The sequence below is a fragment of the Oncorhynchus clarkii genome, chromosome 17 (genome assembly GCF_045791955.1).
Source record: "Oncorhynchus clarkii lewisi isolate Uvic-CL-2024 chromosome 17, UVic_Ocla_1.0, whole genome shotgun sequence".
In the NCBI taxonomy this organism is placed as follows: domain Eukaryota; kingdom Metazoa; phylum Chordata; class Actinopteri; order Salmoniformes; family Salmonidae; genus Oncorhynchus; species Oncorhynchus clarkii.
In genome coordinates, this window is record NC_092163.1 from 46707778 (window position 1) to 46730442 (window position 22665).

Sequence of the window (22665 nt, forward strand, 5' to 3'; positions counted from 1 at the left end):
ACTGGGTGGTTTGAGCCCTGAATGTTGAATGTTGATTGGCTGAAACCCGTGGTATATCAGACAATTCACTAAGGGTCATATAACAAGAGGTACGACGAAAAAAAATCTGTTCTAATTACGTTAGTAGCCAGTTTATAATAGCAATAAGGCACCCAATGGCTGTATCCAGGCACTATGCATTGAATCCTGCTAAGAACAGCCCTTAGCCGTGGTATATTGGCCATATAACACACCTCCTCTGGCCGTATTGCTTAATTTGGACATGATTTGGAAAATACTAATATAGGTATCATTGATTTGCATTCATTGCCCTGGGAGACTAAATGCAATGTGGTTCGAGAAAACAGATGTTTGCCAAGGCAGAGATGAGTGGTCGACACAGAGACGCGCGTGGACAGCAGTGAACGCATACATTCTAGCCTAATGACGTTTATCCCCAAGCCACCCTAATGACATACCGATCCTCCTGTGAATATTTCTTGCAAAGTTGTTTGAAATGTTCTCCTGAATCACATAAAACTATGTCATAGTCAGACTACATGTCAGCATGATATTGGTGTGATGCTTCCCTGATAGGGGAAGGGTGGATGATTGTCATTAGCAAGCCATTTGAACTTGATTGGGAATTACTAGCAGACACTAGTCAGATTTGCTCACTAGCTAGCTGCATGCACCCAACACAACGTACTTGGAAAACGCCTCATCACGCAGTGTGATTCAATCGTAACAGCTGATGGAAGTGAAGTTAGCTTATTATAGATTAACGTAGTGTCTCGTTAACTAGCTAAATACACAATGTGCAGCTAGCTAGCATTTATGTGCAACTAGCAAGAGACCTTACCAATAAATGTTAGTGACAGCCCAGTCCCTAGCTAGCTGATTGCAGCGAGCTACAGTAGCTAAGTCCGTACCCTCGCTGCCAGCCATCTACCGTTAGCTAGCTAAGCATTTAATACATTGGTTGGTTGTTGTCTGAACAAGGTGTGTATGCCGAAAATGATAAAATCTCAAATGCTTAGACATTTAGCTGGCTACAAATCTGAATATGACTCATCGCCAATGCTAGCTAACTAGCTACCGCATGGAATGGAAGCCTAGCTAGCCGATTAAACTCAACTCCGCTATTTATAATAGAGTTTAGCGGCAACTAGTGTGGACGGACTGGAGCTCCGACCTCACATAAAATGACGTTTCTATTGAAACCTACTGATTTTAGCACCCAACGAATAGCCCGAAATTAAACACGACATTGGTCTGTGTAATTGGGGGCTATTCGTTTGGGTGCTGAAATCAGTAGTTAGATTTTTTTTTTTACTAAACTGTATGTGACGTTTGCGTTTCAGTCGCCGCTCAACTCCATCATAAATCATTTAGTTAAGTAGACTAGACTGGTTAGGCAAACTGGTCTAACGTTCGCGTGTAAAATCCTATTGCCAAATGTAACTAGTTGGCATTAGCAAGCGAACAAGTCATTGGTGACATCATTTTAGCAAACAGTCCCACATTAGAATACTTTATTGGAGCATGTAGAATGTGATCAGACTGCATCGTTTAAATAGCCATAAACTACTTTTCAGGCCAAGCACCGCAGCTAGCGTGAGCTAGCTATCAAACCCGCCCTCATGAGGAAATAGTGATAAAGGAAGCAACGGTTTCAAAAAGGAATGTTTTAGCTAGCTAACGTTAATGTGCATTACCCACCTGGTCTGTTATGTTTTGTACTCCCATCTCCCAGTCAGTCAGGCCGAAGCTTCTTCATTAGGATCGGGTGGAGATGTAACTGCGATATGTGTTATAGGGGCAATTATTCGGGGAAGGGTTTGTTCTGTGGCGTGTTTGCTCGCAGTTGTTATTGCTCTGATAGACACAAGTGTGCGTTTCTGAACGGCTGCAGTTGGTAAAGCTAGCTAGTGCAGCAGCGACATACAGTGGTCACTTTGAATAGTGTACCAACATCCATCCATAAATGTAATGATTCACCAGATTATTCCTTTAGTATAGTAATATCGTAACTATGTCACAAAAATGTCTGCAATGAATGTTATACCCTTCTATATCGGTATTCTCCAAGAAAACTACCTGGACTAGTTGTGTGTTGGGTAGCTGTATCTAATTTTTGTTGTTGAGAACATGCATGTTTTTTTTGTACAATCTTTTGTAGTTTTGTCAACCTTGCTATCTTTCCATCTAATTTGCGACAGATTTTCATGAAAATATTCTAAAATAAGCATACAAACAATACGCACATTTTCCCACCAGAGATGTTTGCGTCAAATTGACTTGTCGATAAAAGGCTGTGCATAGCGCACATAAAAAAAACGTTTGCGGTTTCAATCGCATTTTCAACTCTACTGAGTGTCCATTCTGCTATTGACACGTGCTCTCTTGCCAACAGCAAATACAAAAGTGTATGTGCGTGCTGTTTGCTAGAGCTCACATATAGCCTACATGATGAGATTAGTATGGACAAAAGAGCGAGATCATTTGTATTTGTCAAACAGCAGCTAAGTGTCGAAGATCATGTTACCAGAATAAAACCCTCGATATTTACTGGAATGGCGCATCAAGAGCATCACCTTGCACTTTCAACCCTGTGAAGTTAATCATATCTAATGTATTTCATCTGTAGCCTAATAAACTGCATGCTTTCCCGACGAGTTGTAGTGGGACGGAGGACCACACAACATGTCATCGCACCTATATGGTGGTTATTATATCAACATTTGTGCATTAAAGCGTTTCCACCAACATTTCTCGCATAATTATTTTTACCTACACAAAACGATCCCACCTTGTCTAGCGCACTTTGTTTTGTCGACATTTGGAAAGTTTACCAGAGAATGGTCTGTTTCCATGAGGCCTGTCATTACATGTTTTATCCGACATGTACTTTATCAGCATAAAAGGGTTGGATGGAAGCCTGATTATTGTGATAAGTACATTCATTGACAAAATAAATTACTAATAAGTCACGTGATTAGCAGCTATTTACCTAGTTTAAGTGGGAGTGGCCTAATCTAGTCACGATGACATTTCAGAAGAATCGAATGCTGCATTCATAACCAAGTGGTAAAGTTGTGAAGTAGTAAATACCAGTAGGATACATTCAGGTGCTTTGAACGCGTTAAGAAACGCTGATTGGCTAATGTCCAACAAGCTGCGAGAACCATAAAAATGAAAGTACAGATATTATGCTTTTACACATTTTTTTTAAATTCGTTGCATTTAACTGTAGAAAATGCTGTTATTAATCAAATAGAAATGTATTTATTACATGAGCTGAATACAATTGGTGTAGACTTTACAATTAAAAGCTTGCCAACGAACCTTTCCCAAAGATGCAGAGTTTTAAAAATAATAATAAATAAAGACCGGTGTGGTAACTTGAATGTCTACAGTTTAGTAATGATGTAAAAGTGCTTTATATATGAAAACATAGCAATGTATCAACCTAAGTGACATCAAAGACGGCCAAAAAACCTTTCTGCTAAAGAATGCAGTGATGAGTCCTAAAATTGTCATCTGTAATAAAGCACATAAACATATAAGATCTCCTAAACCTGTGTTTACTACTAACCTTATTTTCGGGGATTATCCAAAAACTCTACAAAAAGCCATTAACTTTCCTCATAGGCTTTCTCCAACGAACAATTGCTGGTTCTTACAAAAAGACCCCAAGACCCCATATTTATCTCTATTACCAACTGGAGGAGAGTTCAATAATATTTTTCCCAGTCATGTAGTCCCACCTTCACACCTGGTTATGAACGCAGAATAACGTTACGTTACTATCAGCAAAGAGGAAAAGCCGAAGCGAGAGGATCAACTCCACGCCCAAAATATGTCAGCGCGAGAATACATTGATTACCAGACCAAGTGGGGATTTTTGGTATGGAGGTCTATGAGTCTCGAACTTGGTTAACAAAAAATGTAATTGCGAATTTACGACGTGGAGCTTATTTGATCGAACATAAGTTTCGTAATGTTTAGGTTTTTACGAACGTACCGATATAAAAGTGGACGCGCATGGCATTCCGACAATGTTATATGAGAGTTGTGTTTCTTGTTCCCACCTTCCTTCCGCCTTTGCGGACATGTATTTCCATTGTTAGAGGGGTCAATCGACTATCTTTTCAATATAATAGATCCTACTTGCCACCAGTTGACCTGTCCGGATAAAAGTAATAATAAAGGAAGAAGATGGCAGACGAAACGTTATGTAGCTAGCTTGCTAAACAGTTATGGCAGTTTATTCGATTGAGGCTAGAAAGCGATAAATGACATTTCTGAAATGTTAGTTAGGTAGCTAACGTTAACTTGTGGCTACCTGGCTAGTTACCGTTAGCTAGCTCGGTAGCTAACATTGTTCTGTTACAAACTACTTATTTAACTAGTTAGACATTTGACATTCTGAATTAACGTTACTAATTATACGTAAATGCGTATAGCATCAGCCAGTTAGCGTTCTAGTAGCGACCATCTCATAGCTTGGCTGTGTAGCGTGAGCTAGCTAGGTTAGGTAATTTGCTAGGTTAAATTGTTGCTGCCAGTCACTGTCTTTATAAAATAACAAATGGCTGGGTTGGCGACTGTGACCACCCTTCGATTGCCTATAGGCATACGGACATTCAGTGAGTTGCGAGATGTCTCTGCATTTGGCAAAAACCGGTTGAATACAGTGTTGGGGCCAAGAATACGGATTAAACAGCCAATCAGGTAAGCGAGTGGGTTAGGGGTGATGATTATGCGGTTAAAAAGTACACACCAAGAAACTAAAATTAATAGCCTGGGCTTTAGTTGATTAAATCACTGAACACAACAGGCGCTTATTAGACAGGCTTATATTTCCTTAATGCGTACAGCTTTTATTAATTTGCATAGTTAAACGTTTAATTCCAGCATTCACTTCCAGCAATTGAATACATTTATTCATTTCCTGCACAGTGTTATCATGTACACACGGTGCCACGTTTGTCTATTTAAAATATATATATTAATATATATTTGTGCATTTTGGGCAGTTCTTACTTTCGCCACTAGAAGACGATCGTAGGTTTTCTAGGGGTCTGTAGTCACGAAGTAGTTTGTTTTTGTGCTTGCCAGTTAGCTAGCAGTTCTCAGTTGTTAGCAGCCTATTTTTTTTTAATTATTTAACCTTTTATTTAACTAGGCATGTCGGTTAAAAACTAATTCTTATTTACAAATACGGCCCAGGGTTAACTGCCTTGTTCAAGGGCAGAATGACAGATTTTGACCTTGCCTGCTCGGGGATTCGATCCACCAACCTTTCGGTTACCGGCCCAACGCTCTAACCACTAGGCTACCTTCCGCCCCAAAATGGCTAGAAGTTTTTTACTGGTGATATTAATAGATGCTTGCCATCATTCTTTCGAGTCATTACTGAATTATTCAATGTAGAAAATCAAACATGAAACAATTCATGGTTACCTCGTTAACTATTCATTTAGACACGGCATTTATTTAAAACCAGTGTTTTTTTGCAGAAATGTGTTAAGTTGCCCGGCTATTAAAAGGGACAGGAGGCTATTTGAGACAAGCGTTTAATTAACGTTTTATGGTAATTTGGGTCTCCGTTGGGTTTCAACTGGTAACATTGTATAACAAGGGTCTTATGGATGGGGTTTATTAGAATGCAATGAACCCGTGTTTTAAAGTGGTGTTTTGCAAGTCTGTGACTGATCATTCTTGGACCAACAGATATGTGACATCTTGTGGCATCCTTATGACCAGAACCCCCAGGATTCTTATCCATTTGGACAGGAGGACAACTATCATTCCCCCCAGCCGAACCTTCCTTAGTCTGGCCAACAAGAGGAAACAGTATTCAGAACGAAGAATCATTGGGTAATGTAGACATTGCATCTGTGCTTCTGCTTCAGTGGACATGGCTAAATGCTGATTCATTTAAAGGTCCATAGCAACCATTTTCGTGATGTCACCAGGCAGGCCAAAACTCCATTGCACCAAAACGAACTGAAATTTCAGGTTGTCTTTTCAAACAGCTCTTAGACTAAAATGGTATTATTATAATTTTCAGTTTTATTCCAACCTCAATGTGGAAATGTAAAACACAGGAAATCACGTTTTTGACTGCACTAGGCCTTTAATCAAAGCGCCCCCTTGTGCTCTAGTTCTATGAAATGTACTGTATCCCATAACAATATTGAGAAAACACATGGCAAGGGCCACATACTTAGCATTTTCTATCTGTGAACTTTGATAAGAGCCTACTACTGTCCCTGAACAACAGATTCATGTAAATGACAAATATACTAACATCAAATCAAGCACATTGCATCATTATTCAGTGTGAAGACTAGCTGTATCGTCATATCAGCAAAGTATGGTCTCATGCAAATATGCTAAGAATACTATTTCCCCCTTTTTTTTCTCTGTAGTTACTCGATGCAGGAGATGTATGATGTGGTGGCCAACGTGGACGATTATAAGCACTTTGTTCCGTGGTGTAAGAAATCTCAGTTCATCATGCAGAGAGCCAGCCATGCTAAAGCCAAACTAGAAGTGGGTTTCCCCCCTATAGTTGAGAGATACACCTCCATGATCACCAATGTGCGCCCTCATCTAGTCAAGGTTCGTAAGCTCAATCAACTCCATGATCTTATAAGTCTATTGTTTTGCAGTGCTTTAAAGTTATTCTTTAACAATTATTCACCAATAATAACATGCACTGCATCTCATTTTACTGGCACTTCCCCTTTCCCGTAGGCTGTATGCACAGATGGTAAACTGTTCAACCACTTGGAGACAATATGGCGTTTCAGCCCTGGAATACCTGGTTATCCCAGAACCTGTACTGTTGATTTCTCTGTAAGTGTTTCCTTGTCGCACCATGCAATACTATTGCTATGCAGCTAGGGCTGTTGCGGTGACTTTATTACCGCCACACTGGCGGTCCTGAGCCATGAAGGCAGTCAAATTCCACATGACTGTTTAGTCACGGTAATTAGGCTTCTTCAAGCTCTGATGTTTCTGCTGGTCATTAGTAGTCTACCAAACTTGCTTACTGCCTGGTACTCAGCTCTCTATTGTCCCTTTAATCACTCTGACATCCATGCAAATGTGTTCAAAAATCTAATCAAACACTTCATGAGAGCCCATGAGCTCATGTTGCTCAACATTTCAATAGGCTATGCAATTGCGGGAGAAAACAGAGTGATGGCCGCTAATAAAAAGGGGATCCCTCAGCTTTCTATAGGCTAGGCCTACTATATTTATTTCTCAACTTTCCTAATATTAAGCAGATTGCTTATATTTACAACAGGAGTATAGCCTACCTGGCTGGCATGCAAATAAACCACGGGGAAAAGCATCCTCCATTCGCTATTTAAGTGCATAGGTGACATGTATTTTTCCACTTGCTCCTGTTTTGATACAGGTGCATGATAATGGTCCATTCTAAATCAAAACAAAAATGTCACACATTATTTAGTATATGTAAAGACAAGATTGAATCAAGAATAGTCTGATAGGTGACAATATTAGCCTATCACTTGTGAATGATGCTCAGCATAAGAAATTATGCATTTTTTTGCAACTTTTTCTAATCCTACTCGTACACCTCATGTAGCCTAGCCCATAGGCCTATATGTTTTAGAAAGGGGGATACCTAGCCAGTTGTACAACTGAATGCATTCAACTGAAACGTGTCTTCCACATTTAACCCAACTCCTCTGAATCGGAGAGGTGCGGGGGGCTGCCATAATCTACATCCACGTTTTCGGTGCCCAGGGAACAGTGGGTTAACTGCCTTGCTCAGGGGCAGAAAGACAGATTTTTGTCAGCTTGGGATTCGATCCAGCAACCTTTCGGTTACTGGCCCAACACTCTTAACAACTAGGCTACCTGAAGGTTTGTATCAGAACGAAAGTGGCCAAATAACTTAAAATTAAGCACATTAATCCGCTTTACAAGGGTTGTGGAGCCTAACTGGCATATAAAAGCAGTGCCTGAGTTTCAAGTTTGGGGAAGATCATTTTCACCATAAAAATGCACCTTTATAATAAAAGCATTATTACATGCATTATTGCATTTGCAGTCACTTTTGATAATGGTGTTTTCCTGCTAATGGAACATTCACGCTTATCCTATTACCATGTGAACATTGCTGTGCTTTATAATTTAAAAAAATAGCCTAATAGTTTACCATTTTAAGCTAAACGTTCTGATCTGATCAGCCACATTGCATTAAAAAATATATATTTTAGTGACTATATTAATTTGGGATCTATCGCATCCCACAACTGTCCCAGACTATGTTTGGAATATTTATTTCTCACACAGAATAGAATAGGTCAACTTTTGTACTATGGGGGATAGTAGATTGACATGTTTTTGCTGTTCATTAGGCCTACTCATCTTGTTGGCTGACGAAAAGTAAATGTGAACAAATATGCACCTCGGAATTGGATAAGGATGTGCGCAGTTGTGTCCCCGACGTGTCTGTCTTCACTTGTAGCCTGTGAGAAAGACCCGATCACGTGAGTGAGAGGCTCTTCGGATTGCACAGCACACTCAGGGAGAAGGGCACAACGCATCATTCCGGCCTGGAAAAGGCATGGATTTTTTGAGGGTGCATTATGGCCACAAAGGGGAATGCCGCGGTGAAATTCGAATCATTATCAAGTGCTTGTCAAATTGTGAATGAGAGGATGTTGAAGTGTGTACAGCCTGCGCAAAAAAAACAACGCAGAGCACATGCCTTTCAAGTGACTTTTTAAAATCATCATTCTCATGCAGCCTTACTATGTATTAAAAATCAAAACATACAGCCCAATGTTTGTAGAACTTAAGTTACATTAATAACTCTAAATTAAGCATGTAGCAATACCTATTTCTTTGTTAACCGCTCAACACAGAATAGCCGCATGTGCGCACTCCATTGTTTTGAGAAAATATTTATGTTCAATTCTATTCTTCATACTATAAAATAAAGCCACAGAATTATAAGCAAATCTGGTCTGCTAAATGAATTAGTGTAGCCCACAGCCAGATCAGGCCCTAACATAAGGGCAACTCAGAGTATGCTATTATTTTCTTCTGAAATAAACTACATTTTCTTCATATCATGCTTCTTTAGACCTGTCTTAAATAAATCATGGATTTATTGTGAAGGTGTAGGCTATATTACATGGATTTATTAGACTTTTTAAAATGTAGATGTTTCAAATGTCTACATCAGTGGCTTGTAGGCTATGTGGAATCCAGGAGATGCTAAATGTGTTAATTAACATTCAATTACTGTGAGGCCGACAGTTATTTGCTTTGACAATCACCGGCTGACTAAATTTCGTGACCGCCACAGCCCTATATGCAACAAACTATTTAATACTTTGAATATTATAGTGGTGTGAACTTCTGATTAAACAGACATTATAATTGCAGGTTTAATGACCTAATCATCTATTGGGGAAACATGATTATGAACAGAACCTCAACAATTTTCCGCCTATGCTTATTGTCTTGCAGATATCTTTTGAGTTTCGCTCTTTGCTACACTCACAGTTAGCGACGGTCTTCTTTGATGAGGTCGTGAAGCAAATGGTTGTTGCCTTCGAGGGCCGAGCTTGCATCAAGTTCGGCCCAGAGACTAAAATACCCAGAGAACTCATGTTCCATGAGGTGAACCAAACGTGAGCCTCCATGTGCTTGTACATATCTGGGAAATTCACACGTTTTCCCCACTTTCAACCCATTGCATTTTGTGGACGACCATTAGACAGATGACTGTTGTTGGACACGGTTGAAGTGGGGAATGGATCTCCAGCTTGACTGCTTGAACAACACAGCCACCACTTGCATGTGAGAAGAGCATCATTTCAGACTGGGACCGTCCTCCGTATGTACTGGATTCTTAGGCCATTCTCCTATTTATTGCCAATTTGCTGCAGAGCCTGATATTTACTGAAGCAAATTCCATATTTTGTAAAGTGTAATGAATTGTCAGGCTTTCAAGATTATTTTTACCAATCCAGTAAATACTTCAGCTAGTTAACTGGGGACTCATAAGAGAACTGAACATAATATATTTTGGGTGGTCAGAATTACCATGTCACACCCATTTGATTTTCATAAGATGTTTTAACTGGTTTCAATCATGTCCACACATTAAATCTATGTACACATATAAACACAACAATTTAACTGAGTGTGTGTATATAAGGAAATCAGTTCATTTAAATAAATTCACTATGCCCTAATCTATAGATTTCACGACTGGGATTACAGATATGCATATGTTGGTCAGATAGCTTAAAAAAATTGACCTCACAATAGGGCTCAGGATCTCGTCACACTATCTCTGTGCATTCAAATTTCCATCAATAAACTGCAATTGTGTTCCTTGTCCGTAACTTTTGCCTGCCCATATCATAACCCCACCGCCATTGAAAGGGAGATTTATATCGCTTTCCTATAACATTCCCATGATTTGCCTTTGTTTATTTTGGGGTATAGAGACATTTTACATTTTAACGTCATATTAATCTCCAGCACCACCCAACAAATGTGAAAACAGCATGTTTATGTTTTGAAAAAGTTTACAATGACAGTGTGCATTGTGATTTTAACCAATTATGAGTAGGCATTGCCTACTAATTGGAAACACTTAGAGGAAGACATCTTTTACCTCAAAACATAAACACTCCCATTTTCACATAGGTTGGGGTGGTGCTGGAGATGTTGAAAAGGGGTGATTCTGTTGGTGGGAATCAGGGCTCTTAAGGTCCTGCCAGCCATTACCACCCCGTTTATGTATGTATTTTAGACTTTAAAACAAAAGCCAATAAACTAAAGTACAACTCTTTCGTCGCATTTGTCAATATCAGGACATTTCAGGTTGTCACAGGAGTGCTTGGCAAATTAGGAGGAAGCGTATCGATTGTCAGCCAATTGATCAGTTGCAACACATAGCAATTTTGTATTTTCTGACCAAAGCACTCTGTTGTTTATTTGGAATCCAGTCTCCGTACCATATGACGTCTTGACCAGGCCAAAGGGAAGCAGAAACCTGAGTGCTGTGGAGACCTGTCTGGTACACTATTAATAACTGCAATGTCCTCAGAAAACTCCTGCCAACACATATGTATCATACACAGCCGGCACAGAATAACATGACTGTTCTGTGGTAATGTAAATGCATTCAGGTAAAGAATGTGCAACAACCACATCTTCATAAACAGACAGTAATAAAAAAAACTGAATTCGAGAGAACAGTAATTAACATGCCTTTTATTTAAAATTGTTTTCCACTTTCTCTCCCACATCCAGCTCTGCTAGATAATAAAGTTCAGATTTCTCCACTTCACAATGATCTCACATAAGATATATTTATCTTTATACCAGAATAACAAAATGTTTGGTTAGAACAGGATCAAATACAGGAACAGGACAAACTAAAATACGTCTAAAATACATATGTACTATTTGGGAAATACACTACAGGGGGTAGACAGTGTGAGGGGGGGCTGTTTGAAAACAAATTAAATGAATAGCCAGGGGGTACTGTCGGTGTTGTGCCCAATTAGAGTGTATTGGATATGGTCTGCATTGAAACAGACCCTCTCCCCACCCACTAGACCTGAGAGTAACCTTAAAACTAAACCAAGCAAATCTGTACCTTAATAACAATCCAGTTGAACACAATTTCTTAGTTTTTTTAAATTTAACCTTTAACTAGGCAAATCATTTGAACAAATTCTTATTTAATGATTAGTTGGTATGGTGTTTCAGATGTCTTATCATGACGCAAGTACACATTACAGATGAGATGAGACATTACAGTTGGACATAGTAAAACCAGCAGACTTTCTAAAACAAACATTTACAAAACATTCTAATAGTACATCGATTGAGACACGCGTACTATTTAGTCAATGCTTGCCAGCTCTCGAATTACATTCATTTTTCTGACTAGGAGGAAATGTTCCATTGATGTTTTTAAGTTGCCCTCGGGTCTTGAAGAAAAACTCTACAAGAAAGATTACCCCCAAGTGTGATATAACACAATATAATAAAACCTTTTTTTTATTTTTATATATCAACCCTTTCATCTCGGGTAGATTTAAAATCAAATGGAAAACAGTGCTGTCTTCTTACCCTGATCACTTTTCAAAACAACCTCCCTTCCCAATAGAACAGAGCTATTTGTGAAGCACTGTACAAAGCAACTTGCATAGTATTCCGTTTACCAGAAGTGCAATGGGTTTGGTGAACACTGGCAAAAAAATGGTGTAATAAGTGAACTTGGCCTTGATTTATAGTGGTGTGACATCAATCATTGATGAAAGGGGCAGCAGTATACTTTTACAAACCTACAGACCCTGATAATTTGCAGACTGTACATATTCTTCTGTGGTTATATTACAGAAGGACCTTGCCTGCCATGGAGTGTTGTCTTTTGTTTCGTTATTTTGGAAAATTCCGTCTGACAATGCAAGTGCCCCAGATTCTCCAACTGAAGAATTGACATGATATTTCTTTACAAAACCAGGTCAGCTTAAATGTATAAGACTCAACTAGCATGGCTCAGTCTCACAAAACAAAAAAATATTACCATAAACCATAAGTACACTACATGATTTTGGCCCGATTTACCTGTCCCAGACAAGTTTGAGATCGGAGACAAAATTCCCAAGTCGCTGCATAGTTGGGGCGCACGGCCGTTACTGACCGATCCTGAGGGCTACCGATCCTGTCTGAGTCATCCTGATATTTTCAAACGTTTGATTTTATCAGCACAAACTCTGCTATGCTCCTGTAGTGTGAGATGTGCAACGAAACATTTTGAGAACTGTGATCAACAACAGCCAACAGCTCACCAGAGAAGCCAGTGAGATGATGACGTTGTATCGCATCAGAATGTGTGTACTGACTCTCGAACAGGAGTGATGACTACTAGCCTACGTTTGTACTTCCCAAAGCTAGTGTCAAATCAGTACAGCTCTGAAGTTCACAATGTTATTTAATTCAAAATGTATTGGTTAAATATTTCAACTCTATGGCAAGCGTGAATGTCTAACAAAATGTTTTGAGGCTCTTTGGCCCACAGCTCGTTCTAGCTGCACAATCACATCACATTCTTCTTGCGAGACAGCGTGGCATCGAGAATACTTACGACCAAATGAAGAATCTTGTAGTGTGTGACATCATTTAGTGTTGTATCACTACGTTGGCAAGACAGAAAACTACAGGAAAGACAGTGGTATTAATGTGAGAGGCTCAGCAATATTTGAAAGTCGTGTGGTGTACGCCCGTCATTAGTGTCACTGATATGAACCGACTAAATCCAGCAAAGGCCCTTCTTTTCATAAGTGTACTGCATCTTATGCATCCCCCTATTCTCTACCTCCCCTTTTTGTTCTTCTTTGCCTTCCTCCCCTCTTCCTTTGATACTTCATCTTTACCCGGAATTGTTGGCTCCCACCAGGGTCATGAGTCCGTTTGTGCTCATGGACTTGGGGCGCTCCAGGGGGAAGCCCAGGGCTCGGCTCCAAATCAGCTGGGCCAGCACCCCCAGTGCTCGGGACACGCCGAACAGCACCGTGTAGTAGTTCATCTCTGTCATGCCGTAGTACTGTTAGGACAGGAGAGAGATGAGATGGAGTTAATTTCACAGCACAGAGGAAGGCTTAATTATAGTACACCCAATTGTATGTGATATCTACAAGGGCTTTGCGGGAAGGTAAGGGACAGCTAAAGTAAAGTAGGAGAGAGGCTAGATACTTACACACACACACACACACACATACATACATACATACATACATACATACATACATACATACATACATACATACATACATACATACATACATACATACATACATACATACATACATACATACATACATACATACATACATACATACATACACACACACACACACACACACACACACACACACACACAGTGGGGCAAAAAAGTATTTAGTCAGCCACCAATTGTGCAAGTGAGAGGGAAAAAAAATCCAGAAAATCACATTGTAGGATTTTTAATGAATTAATTTGCAAATGATGGTGGAACATAAATATTTGGTCACAGACCTGTAACTTCTTCTTTAAGAGGCTCCTCTGTCCTCCACTCGTTACCTGTATTAATGACACCTGTTTGAACTTGTTATCAGTATAAAAGACACCTGTCCACAACCTCAAACAGTCACACTCCAAACTCCACTCTGGCCAAGACCAAAGATCTGTCAAAGGACACCAGATACAAAATTGTAGACCTGCACCAGGCTGGGAAGACTGAATCTGCAATAGGTAAGCAGGTTGGTTTGAATAAATCAACTGTGGGAGCAATTATTAGGAAATGGAAGACATACAAGACCACTGAATCTCCCTCGATCTGGGGCTCCCCGCAAGATCTCACCCGTGGGGTCAAAATGATCACAAGAACGGTGAGCAAGAATCCCAGAACCACACGGGGGGACCTAGTGAATGACCTGCAGAAAGCTGGGACCAAAGTAACAAAGCCTACCATCAGTAACACACTACACTGCCAGGGACTCAAATTCTGCAGTGCCAGACATGTCCCCATGCTTAAGCCAGTACACGTCCAGGTCCGTATGAAGTTTGCTAGAGAGCATTTGGATGATCCAGAAGAAGATTGGGAGAATGTCATATGGTCAGATGAAACCAAAATATAACTTTTTGGCAAACACTCAACTCGTCGTGTTTGGAGGACAAAGAATGCTGAGTTGCATTCAAAGAACACCATACCTACTGTGAAGCATGGGGGTGGAAACATCATGCTTTGGGGCTGTTTTTCTGCAAAGGGACCAGGACGACTGATCCGTGTAAAGGAAAGAATGAATGGGGCCATGTATCGTGAGATTTTGAGTGAAAACCTCCTTCCATCAGCAAGGGCATTGAAGATGAAACGTGGCTGGGTCTTTCAGCATGACAATGATCCCAAACACACTGCCCGGGCAACGAAGGAGTGGCTTCGTAAGAAGCATTTCAAGGTCCTGGAGTGGCCTAGCCAGTCTCCAGATCTCAACCCCATAGAAAGTCTTTGGAGGGAGTTGAAAGTCCATGTTGCCCAGCAACAGCCCCAAAACATCACTGCTCTAGAGGAGATCTGCATGGAGGAATGGGCCAAAATACCAGCAACAGTGTGTGAAAACCTTGTGAAGACTTACAGAAAACGTTTGACCTCTGTCATTGCCAACAAAGGGTATATAACAAAGTATTGAGATAAACTTTTGTTATTGACCAAATACTTATTTTCCACCATAATTTGCAAATAAATTCATTTAAAAAAAAATCTAATTTTGTCGGTCATAGTTGAAGTGTACTTATGATGAAAATTACAGGCCTCTCATCTTTTTAAGTAGGAGAACTTGCACAATTGGTGGCTGACTAAATACTTTTTCGCCCACTGTATATATTTTTTTATGGCTTTGACAGTTCACTAGGCTGGAACAAACTAAGAAAATAAGCTGAAATTTGACATTGTACGTTTTTCTTTACCCCTTCAAGAGAGGGTGGAGGCCTTTCTTGTAACCGTCACCCTGTGTCCCTCCCAATCAGTTGGAAGTGTACTCCAATAGGTTTGTCCTATCCTCCTACACACCTGCAGAAGCACTCCACTGTGGGCGTCCACGTTGGGCTAGGGGTTCTTGGCCTTGCCCTGCTCCAGCAGCACATTGGGCACGATCTTGTAGAGTTGGTGCACCAGCTTGAACATGGGGTCGTCGGGCAAGTGCTTGAAGGCAAACTCCTGCTGGCCGGTGTACCTGGGGTCTGTCTTCCTCAGGACAGCGTGGCCGTAGCCTGGAACCACCTGCGAACACAAACAGAAGGCCAAAAAGGTAGGTTGAATCTCTTTCTAAGGTTACATATCATTCCCCTTGCAGCTTATTCCTCAAATGTAAATGTGTCTTATTTTGTGCACCTGTTCACTTCACTTTTACGTAGAGATGGAAAAGTATCCCTTGGGTTTCCTGTCGTTGACTCATCCCCCTCATTGACCCAACTTGGTCCACCCTCCTGTTCCAGATGTAGTCCCTCATGGCCTTGTCAGACACTTCTCCTCCCATCTCCTTCTGCACTGCTGTCAGCCACACCAGCACCTCCTACAAGGGGAGCAGGTCAGAGGCCAGGCAGGGGCTCACTCCAACCTAGTCAAATCACTGCTCTCATTCACCATTACCACGACTGCTGTTATAGTTTCATATTTTTCCCCATCTCGCCATTATGTTAACAATCACAACAACAGAAAAGTTGCTATTTCTAAGCAATTAGGATTAGCATTGCTTTAAATCACAGTATTATCAGCAGTAGTAGGTTGGATGTTAACTTGGACATTAGCACCCGTACACACCTGGTTAGCCAATCAATGAAGGGGTCCAGCCAGACCGTTCATAGCTGCGCTGAAGGAGAGGTAGGGGTCAGACAGGGCACTGCCCACCAAGTGGCTGGTGTGGGCACTCACGTTACCACCCTCATGGTCACTGTAGCAAAGGAGAAAGGGAAGTGTGTGACAGAATGAGTAATGCAACCACATAACTGCACTGATGCAATGACGGAGCAGGAGCTGAATATGCACACCCAAACGTTAACAAGGTGCAGACTAATGGACGATAAACTACATCATTATGAATGAAATAGCATTCTCTATAAAACTGACCTGTGAATGGTGAGGTACAGGCGCATGAGCTCGGTGAACATGGCGTCCCTGTAGCCCAACATGTTGGTAAAGTTGTGGGACCAGTCCAGACTGGAGTCAATGGCACCGATGCTGCTTCCCTCGCGGTAAAGGTTGCAGTAAATCTTGGCCGCCACGCAAGGCAGCTTAGCGATAAGATCCATGGAGTCTTCATAGACAAACAGAGAAGAAACTATTTTCTATTCGGACAAAATCACTCTTTCAATAGATCGTATTACAACTGGGACGCGTTCAGTTGATTAAAACTTACTTCATTTCATCCTACTGAGCAACATGATTTCCCACAATGGCATGTGCCATTCAACATTCTTCAATGTATGTTTCCTGAGCTCACCTCCCACCAGTACTTGGCTTTGTTGACTCCCTCAGTGTAGGCCTGGGCGAAGCTGCTCTCACTGTTCAGAGCTGTGATGGCGGCGCTGAACTGAGACATGGGGTGGAGGTTGGTGGGGAAGTTATCCAGCATGGTGACCACATGGGAGGGAAGAGCTGCACGCTTGGCCCACTCCTTGGACAGCCAGTTCACCTGGGGACAAATACAATACACAGAATCAGCAATAGGGTAATTGGTCAAACTATTCACACCAAACGTAATGGTTTAAGGCCTTACAATCACAAAGAGGGCCACTGAGTATAGTTTCCTATGCAAATTATTATGCGATGTCATTAAACAAAAATAGAAGCAAACCTGCTCCCACAGATAAACAGGATCAAAAGCCATCATCTGGTCCCCGATTTGACTTGGTGGGAGATCTGTCCACGTGTCCTTGGGCCGGGCGCTTTACCCTGGTTGCTCCTGTGGGTCGCTCTGGATGGGAGTCTGCTAGGTGACTGAATGTAATGTAAATGTTGAGCGGCTTTACTGCAGGTAGATTGTATGTTTTAATATTCAATCATTTCAAAAAGTTATCATCTGTTGTAAAGCTTTATGTTGTGGTTTATGGGTCAACCCTTTTCATTGAATATGTACATCATGTTATCTGTGTTCTGTACCATTATTGTTGTATCATAAATGAAGATGCTACCTAGACCTACTGCTAAGCTGCTGTGCCATACTCGCTCTCCATAATGCGTTATCAAGCTAACACTCACCTGTTCCTCTGTGGGCACCTGGCCTGTCACCAGCAGCCAGAACAGACCTTCGGGCAGGGGCTCGGCATGTCCTGGAGCCTTGGGCAACAGTTGCTGGCACTCCGGAATGCTGTAGCCACAGAAACGAATTCCCTTTTATTTTTTTAAGAGACCCATAAAAGCTATTTAGTAGTAATAGTTGCCATAACTAGGTATCTACATAATTCTACCATAAGTCTTAATGAAATACCTTTGATCCCACTCCCCATATTGATATTACATAGGCTCCATGTCACATGAGTGTTATGAGTTAAGCCAATCTCCATAAGTGATGCTGAACTGGCTGAAAAATTACACCCTTCTTATTCTCAGCTAATATAAGCTGATGAATATGGTGGGACTTGAAAAACAAAGCTCCCCAAAGAAAACAATTTATCTCAATTCACTATTTAAGTAGGTAGTTGTCTAGCTTCAAGCATCAGACACAGGAGGGTTTTGATTTAGTTCCATTTCATTCAGTACTATCCACAACATTTGCATACTGCCATCTCTCTCAGGGGAGTGCTGAGTAAGCATGGAAATCAATCTGTTTCAAAGCTATTCTCTTCAGCACAGCCTCAGACATTGGACTTCTTTTTAGAAAATAAGAGGGCATGTCGCTCTTTTTTTCATTGTCTAGACTGTTTAAACAATCTCATCTATTATCTAGGCAAAATTAAGCCATCTAAGATACCAACAAGCAATAGTAAAGAGACAAAAAACGCCCAATCTATCCCCCTACCTGATACTTTGCATTCAATCCTCTTGCCCGTCATAGACCAACTCACCTCATCTGCATCCAGCACTGAGGTTTCATACACCAGGCCCTTCATACCTCTTATCCCACCGTATATCTGTAAAGACAATGGCGCACACACACACACAATTCTGCTTAGGCATTCTTAATATCCACAGCGGTGCCATATTTCACACTACAACTGGCACTGAAAAGGGTACTAGAACATTTACAAATTGTTTTATTTATTTTGTTTTTAAAGCGACTGAAAAGTGGTATATAAAATAGATATTATTATTAGTTCAAAATGACCCTATCACAACATTGCGAGGTAAAAATCATACGTGTAGCCTAAATCAAATTGAAAAATGAAGGCGGTCCAGCCAGAGTTCTTACTGTGTGCAGAGTTCTTACTGTTGATGTAGTGGCGTTTCTGGAAGACACGATGAGACATGCTACATTCTGAAAGGCACAAGGAGGACTGTGTCAGGAGAGAGGCAATCAGTCAAACAAGGTTGAGTGTCTGACACGTTACATGGACAGAAAGTCAGCATAGAAAGGCATCAAGTTTCAACTATTCAGAGGGGCTTTAGTCCTCACTTTAAAACATCAGCAAGCCACAATGCGCTGCAAAGTATCCCCTTACGATGACCTAGCCTACCTCATCACTGCAAGAGAGACTGAAGCTTGTTCCACGATAAAGGATAATAAACAGACATTTGTGCAGTAGCAAATACATTTACAGGTATTCTAACATGACTTATTGAACAATGTTTTAATTGACTCCTTGCTCACAGCACTGAGTGAAGATCATCCATGTTGAAGGGCATAAGGACACAGCCTACTGTAGAGTAAAACCTTAAAAATGAATATTTTGAAACTCAAGTCAGAATCAACAGATCTGACCTTGACAGATAAAAATACACTGAACAAAAACATAACACACAACATTTAAAGTTGTGGTCCCATGTTTCATAACCTGAAATAAAAGATCCCTGAAATTTTCCATACGTACAAAATATTTCTCACAAATTGTGCACAATTTGTTTATATCCCTGTTAGCAAGCATTTCTCCAATGCCACGAACCACCTGACAGGTGTGGCATATCAAGAAGCTGATTAAACAGTGTGATAATTACACAGGTGCACCTTGTGCAACGAGCTTCTGTGTCCCACAATACAATGCCACACATGTTTCAAGTTGAGGGAGTGTGCAATTGGTATTCTGACTGCAGGAATGTCCAGCAGAGCTGTTGCCAGATAATTTAATGTTAATTTCTCTACAATAAACCGTCACCAATGTTTTAGAGAATTTGGCAGTACGTCCATCCTGCCTCACAACCACAGACAACGTGTAACCACGCCAGCCCAGGACCTCCACATCTGGCTTCTTCACCTGCGGTATCTTCTGAGACCAGCCACCCGGACAGCTGATGAAACTGGGTTTGCACAACCAAATTATTTCTGCACAAACTGTCAGAAAACGTCTCAGGGAAGCTCATCTGCATGCTCGTCACCCTCATCAGGGTCTTTACCTGAATGCAGTTTGGCATCATAACAGATTCAATTAATATATATATTTTAAATTGTTGCGTTTATTTTTGTTTAGGGTAGATCTTTGCCTAACTGGAAAAAAGAAGCCTTCACATTATCAAGACATAAGCTCATTGGAAAAAGTAGGTAGCATCACTCAAATGATTGATTAGTTGGAACACAGCAGCTCAATCATGGCTGGTCCTCTTTTGCTTTGCAAGCAATGGATACCTTTTCAAGTGGAGTTACAGCCAAAGACCGTGTGATTTGCCTCCAGCTTTGAGATTAACATTGTTGTAATGGAAAATGCGTTGCAAGAGATGGGAACTTTGTCTTTGCCTGAAACATGCAGTAGCCTACAGCAACTAAAGTCAGCTAGCCGGTCTCTGATCGACTCCGAGTCTGGCTCCTGAGTCCATGGGACAATATCAAGGTAGTGAAGGTCCACTTGAGGTCGATACAGTATTAACTAGATGTTATTTGACAAACTGGGACAAATCTCATTACAAACTCAAATGGAGAAAGGGGGTGAGCTAGGGCTAGCAAAGTCGGTAACTAGATAGCTACACAGCTGGCAGAATAATAGCTAGGTACTAGTACAGACACAACCAATATTTAATAGTAACGTTAGCATAGCTGGTTACATAGTTTAGCTGGTTAACTTTGTTAGCTAGCCGTTACTCGTTTACAATGTAAATGACAAAGAAAATAACATGACATGTTACAATTACCAATAGTTGGCCATTGAGTAAACGACCCTGTTTAATTGGCTAAACCAGCTAGCTAATAGCCAAATCCAACCTCTGTTACCTGAATGCTAAACTTGTTCTAGTGAGGTAAGGCTACAGAGAAAATGTTATATTTCGATAACTTACTTGTGTTTGTAGACTTGTGCTTCAACTCAAGGACAAATCTACCGGATAAAAATGTGTAGCTGCCTAACGTTAACTAAATACAGCAGACGTCAAGGTTAGCCAAGGCCTAAATTATTTAGCTAACGTGCTACCTAAATGCTAGCTTCACGTTTGGTTCTGATTGGCAAGTGGCTAGAAAGCCGATGTGGCTAGCCAACCTTTTAGCATACCACCTATGACATGGGGACAATGCAGCGCCCTCAAGTAGATAGCATCTCCAAGTTGCATATTTTTTGGCATTGTATGTATGTAAGAAAACTGTGTGCAAGACATCAGTAGGTTTATAATTGAACACATTTATGAAGATTTTACACTATTGTGGAGAGATGTACTGTTTGGATTCTTTACATACAATAGAAATAAGCCGAAACATTTTTGTGATTAATTTCATTATTCTTTTGGCCAAATTTCATATACACAAATGTAAATTTACAAACAGAAAAACACATTTTCGTACCCTACAAAAATAAATTGAACCTTAATTTAAGACGGTTAAATGCTCTACTAACAAAAAAGCTGTTAGAATTCTAAGTATATGTATGTCCTTGTGTAATTGTAATGTGATATTGTACCCTCTTGCTCGATTGTCCATTGTTTGTAATCTATGTATGCTTATGTTCCCTCGTGCTTTATGTATTGATTTATTGTTAATAATAAATATATATTATATAGAATCTCCTTTACATAACGGCTTTACCTTTGTTGAATGCAAGAGCTTCGGGGAACACCTGCTAGCGGACAGTAGGGACATGGTGGATGTGAGGGGTTTGTCTTGGTATATAAATATTATCCTACTGTACTGCTAAAAATCTCATACCTCATTGACCGTGCCCCTACTGAGTTTGATTGGTGAAGGTTGAGAGGTGAACAGGCCTACAAAGGGGATTGGCTGGAATTCTAAACCCAGAGGCGTAACATCGCATGACTTCCGCAATGCTTGCGAAAGTGTTTGATAAGCGAACAATTATTTTTGACTTGTTAATTCTCTCAATTTCTTTAGTGGAACATGTTACTATTCCAACCTCGTGAAAGTGACAAACTGACACGTTTTTCATTTTCAACAAAAACTTTATACCGAAGGATTGCCTTTGATTTAACAAGCACATGCGCAGTTCGGCGCGAGACGACCGGACCCGATGACGTGTTTCTAGTTTAGCTAGCCAACGTCGCCATTCCATCGCCTACAAGTGTGATCCGGTATTTTTATTGGAGAAGCAGGTTTAGCCTATCTTCACACTACCGTTTTTGGCCATAATCTACCCATGTAGGTAGGAGTGTCAATCAAGCATCAAAGATTTTAAATTAGGTTTACAAAATAGTCAGACATTTTGTGTAACATGCAAATAAAAAATGGCTTAACTGCGTGAGCATTATCTAATAGTACAGTAGTCTGCTCTTCAAACGTGTGTACTGCAACACTAAAACATCACCTTTGCACAGCTCGGGATGGCACTGGAGGGGAAGGCTGCCGTTTTATGGGCTCTTAACCAACAGTGCAATTTTGTTAGTTTTTCACAATGTTTAAACTTTTGTACATAATGTTGCTGCTACCATCTCTTATGACCGAAAAAAGCTTCTGGACATCAGATCATCAATTTATCACCTTGAGCTGGGCAAATAATGCTTCTTTAATGATTCCGAAGACGGATTTACACCAGAACAGG

The 22665-nt window shown here is 40.6% G+C and overlaps 2 protein-coding genes and 1 pseudogene across 6 annotated transcripts in view; 1 reads left to right on the forward strand and 2 right to left on the reverse strand.

Annotated features, from left to right (window-relative positions):
- The window catches only part of LOC139370938 (serine/threonine-protein phosphatase 6 regulatory ankyrin repeat subunit C-like), a 35625-nt gene extending 33750 nt beyond the window's left edge, over positions 1 to 1875 (reverse strand). For both annotated transcript variants that reach the window (XM_071110841.1, XM_071110842.1), the window contains exon 1: positions 1702 to 1875. In XM_071110841.1, the coding sequence (XP_070966942.1) occupies positions 1702 to 1728 (27 nt within the window). In that variant the 5' untranslated portion in view covers positions 1729 to 1875. The remainder of the gene's footprint in view (positions 1 to 1701) is intronic.
- Positions 1876 to 4065: 2190 nt separating this feature from the next.
- On the forward strand, positions 4066 to 11062 carry LOC139370958 (coenzyme Q-binding protein COQ10 homolog B, mitochondrial-like). Of its 4 annotated transcripts, none has more exons than XM_071110887.1 (5): positions 4066 to 4716; positions 5719 to 5865; positions 6420 to 6612; positions 6748 to 6849; positions 9508 to 10391. In XM_071110887.1, exons 1-5 carry the CDS (start codon positions 4574 to 4576, stop codon positions 9673 to 9675), a joined length of 753 nt encoding a protein of 250 aa, XP_070966988.1. In that variant the 5' UTR covers positions 4066 to 4573; the 3' UTR covers positions 9676 to 10391. The 4 variants fall into 4 exon arrangements, with proteins under 4 accessions (XP_070966988.1, XP_070966993.1, XP_070966992.1 ...); XM_071110892.1 differs by lacking the exon at positions 9508 to 10391 and adding an exon at positions 11001 to 11062 and having other exon boundaries at positions 4083 to 4716; XM_071110891.1 differs by lacking the exon at positions 9508 to 10391 and adding an exon at positions 8388 to 9486 and having other exon boundaries at positions 4083 to 4716.
- A 209-nt stretch (positions 11063 to 11271) lies between these two features.
- Positions 11272 to 21231, reverse strand: LOC139370968 (citrate synthase, mitochondrial-like; annotated as a pseudogene).
- Positions 21232 to 22665: the final 1434 nt, after the last annotated feature.

What these genes read in the sequence shown, in the direction of transcription:
- LOC139370958 (XM_071110887.1), top strand. Translation starts at nt 4,574, where the DNA reads ATGGCTGGGTTGGCGACTGTGACCACCCTTCGATTGCCTATAGGCATA. An exon ending in CGGATTAAACAGCCAATCAG is followed by an intron (nt 4,717 to 5,718) that starts GTAAGCGAGTGG and finishes TTGGACCAACAG; the next exon opens with ATATGTGACATCTTGTGGCA. An exon ending in TCAGAACGAAGAATCATTGG is followed by an intron (nt 5,866 to 6,419) that starts GTAATGTAGACA and finishes TTTTCTCTGTAG; the next exon opens with TTACTCGATGCAGGAGATGT.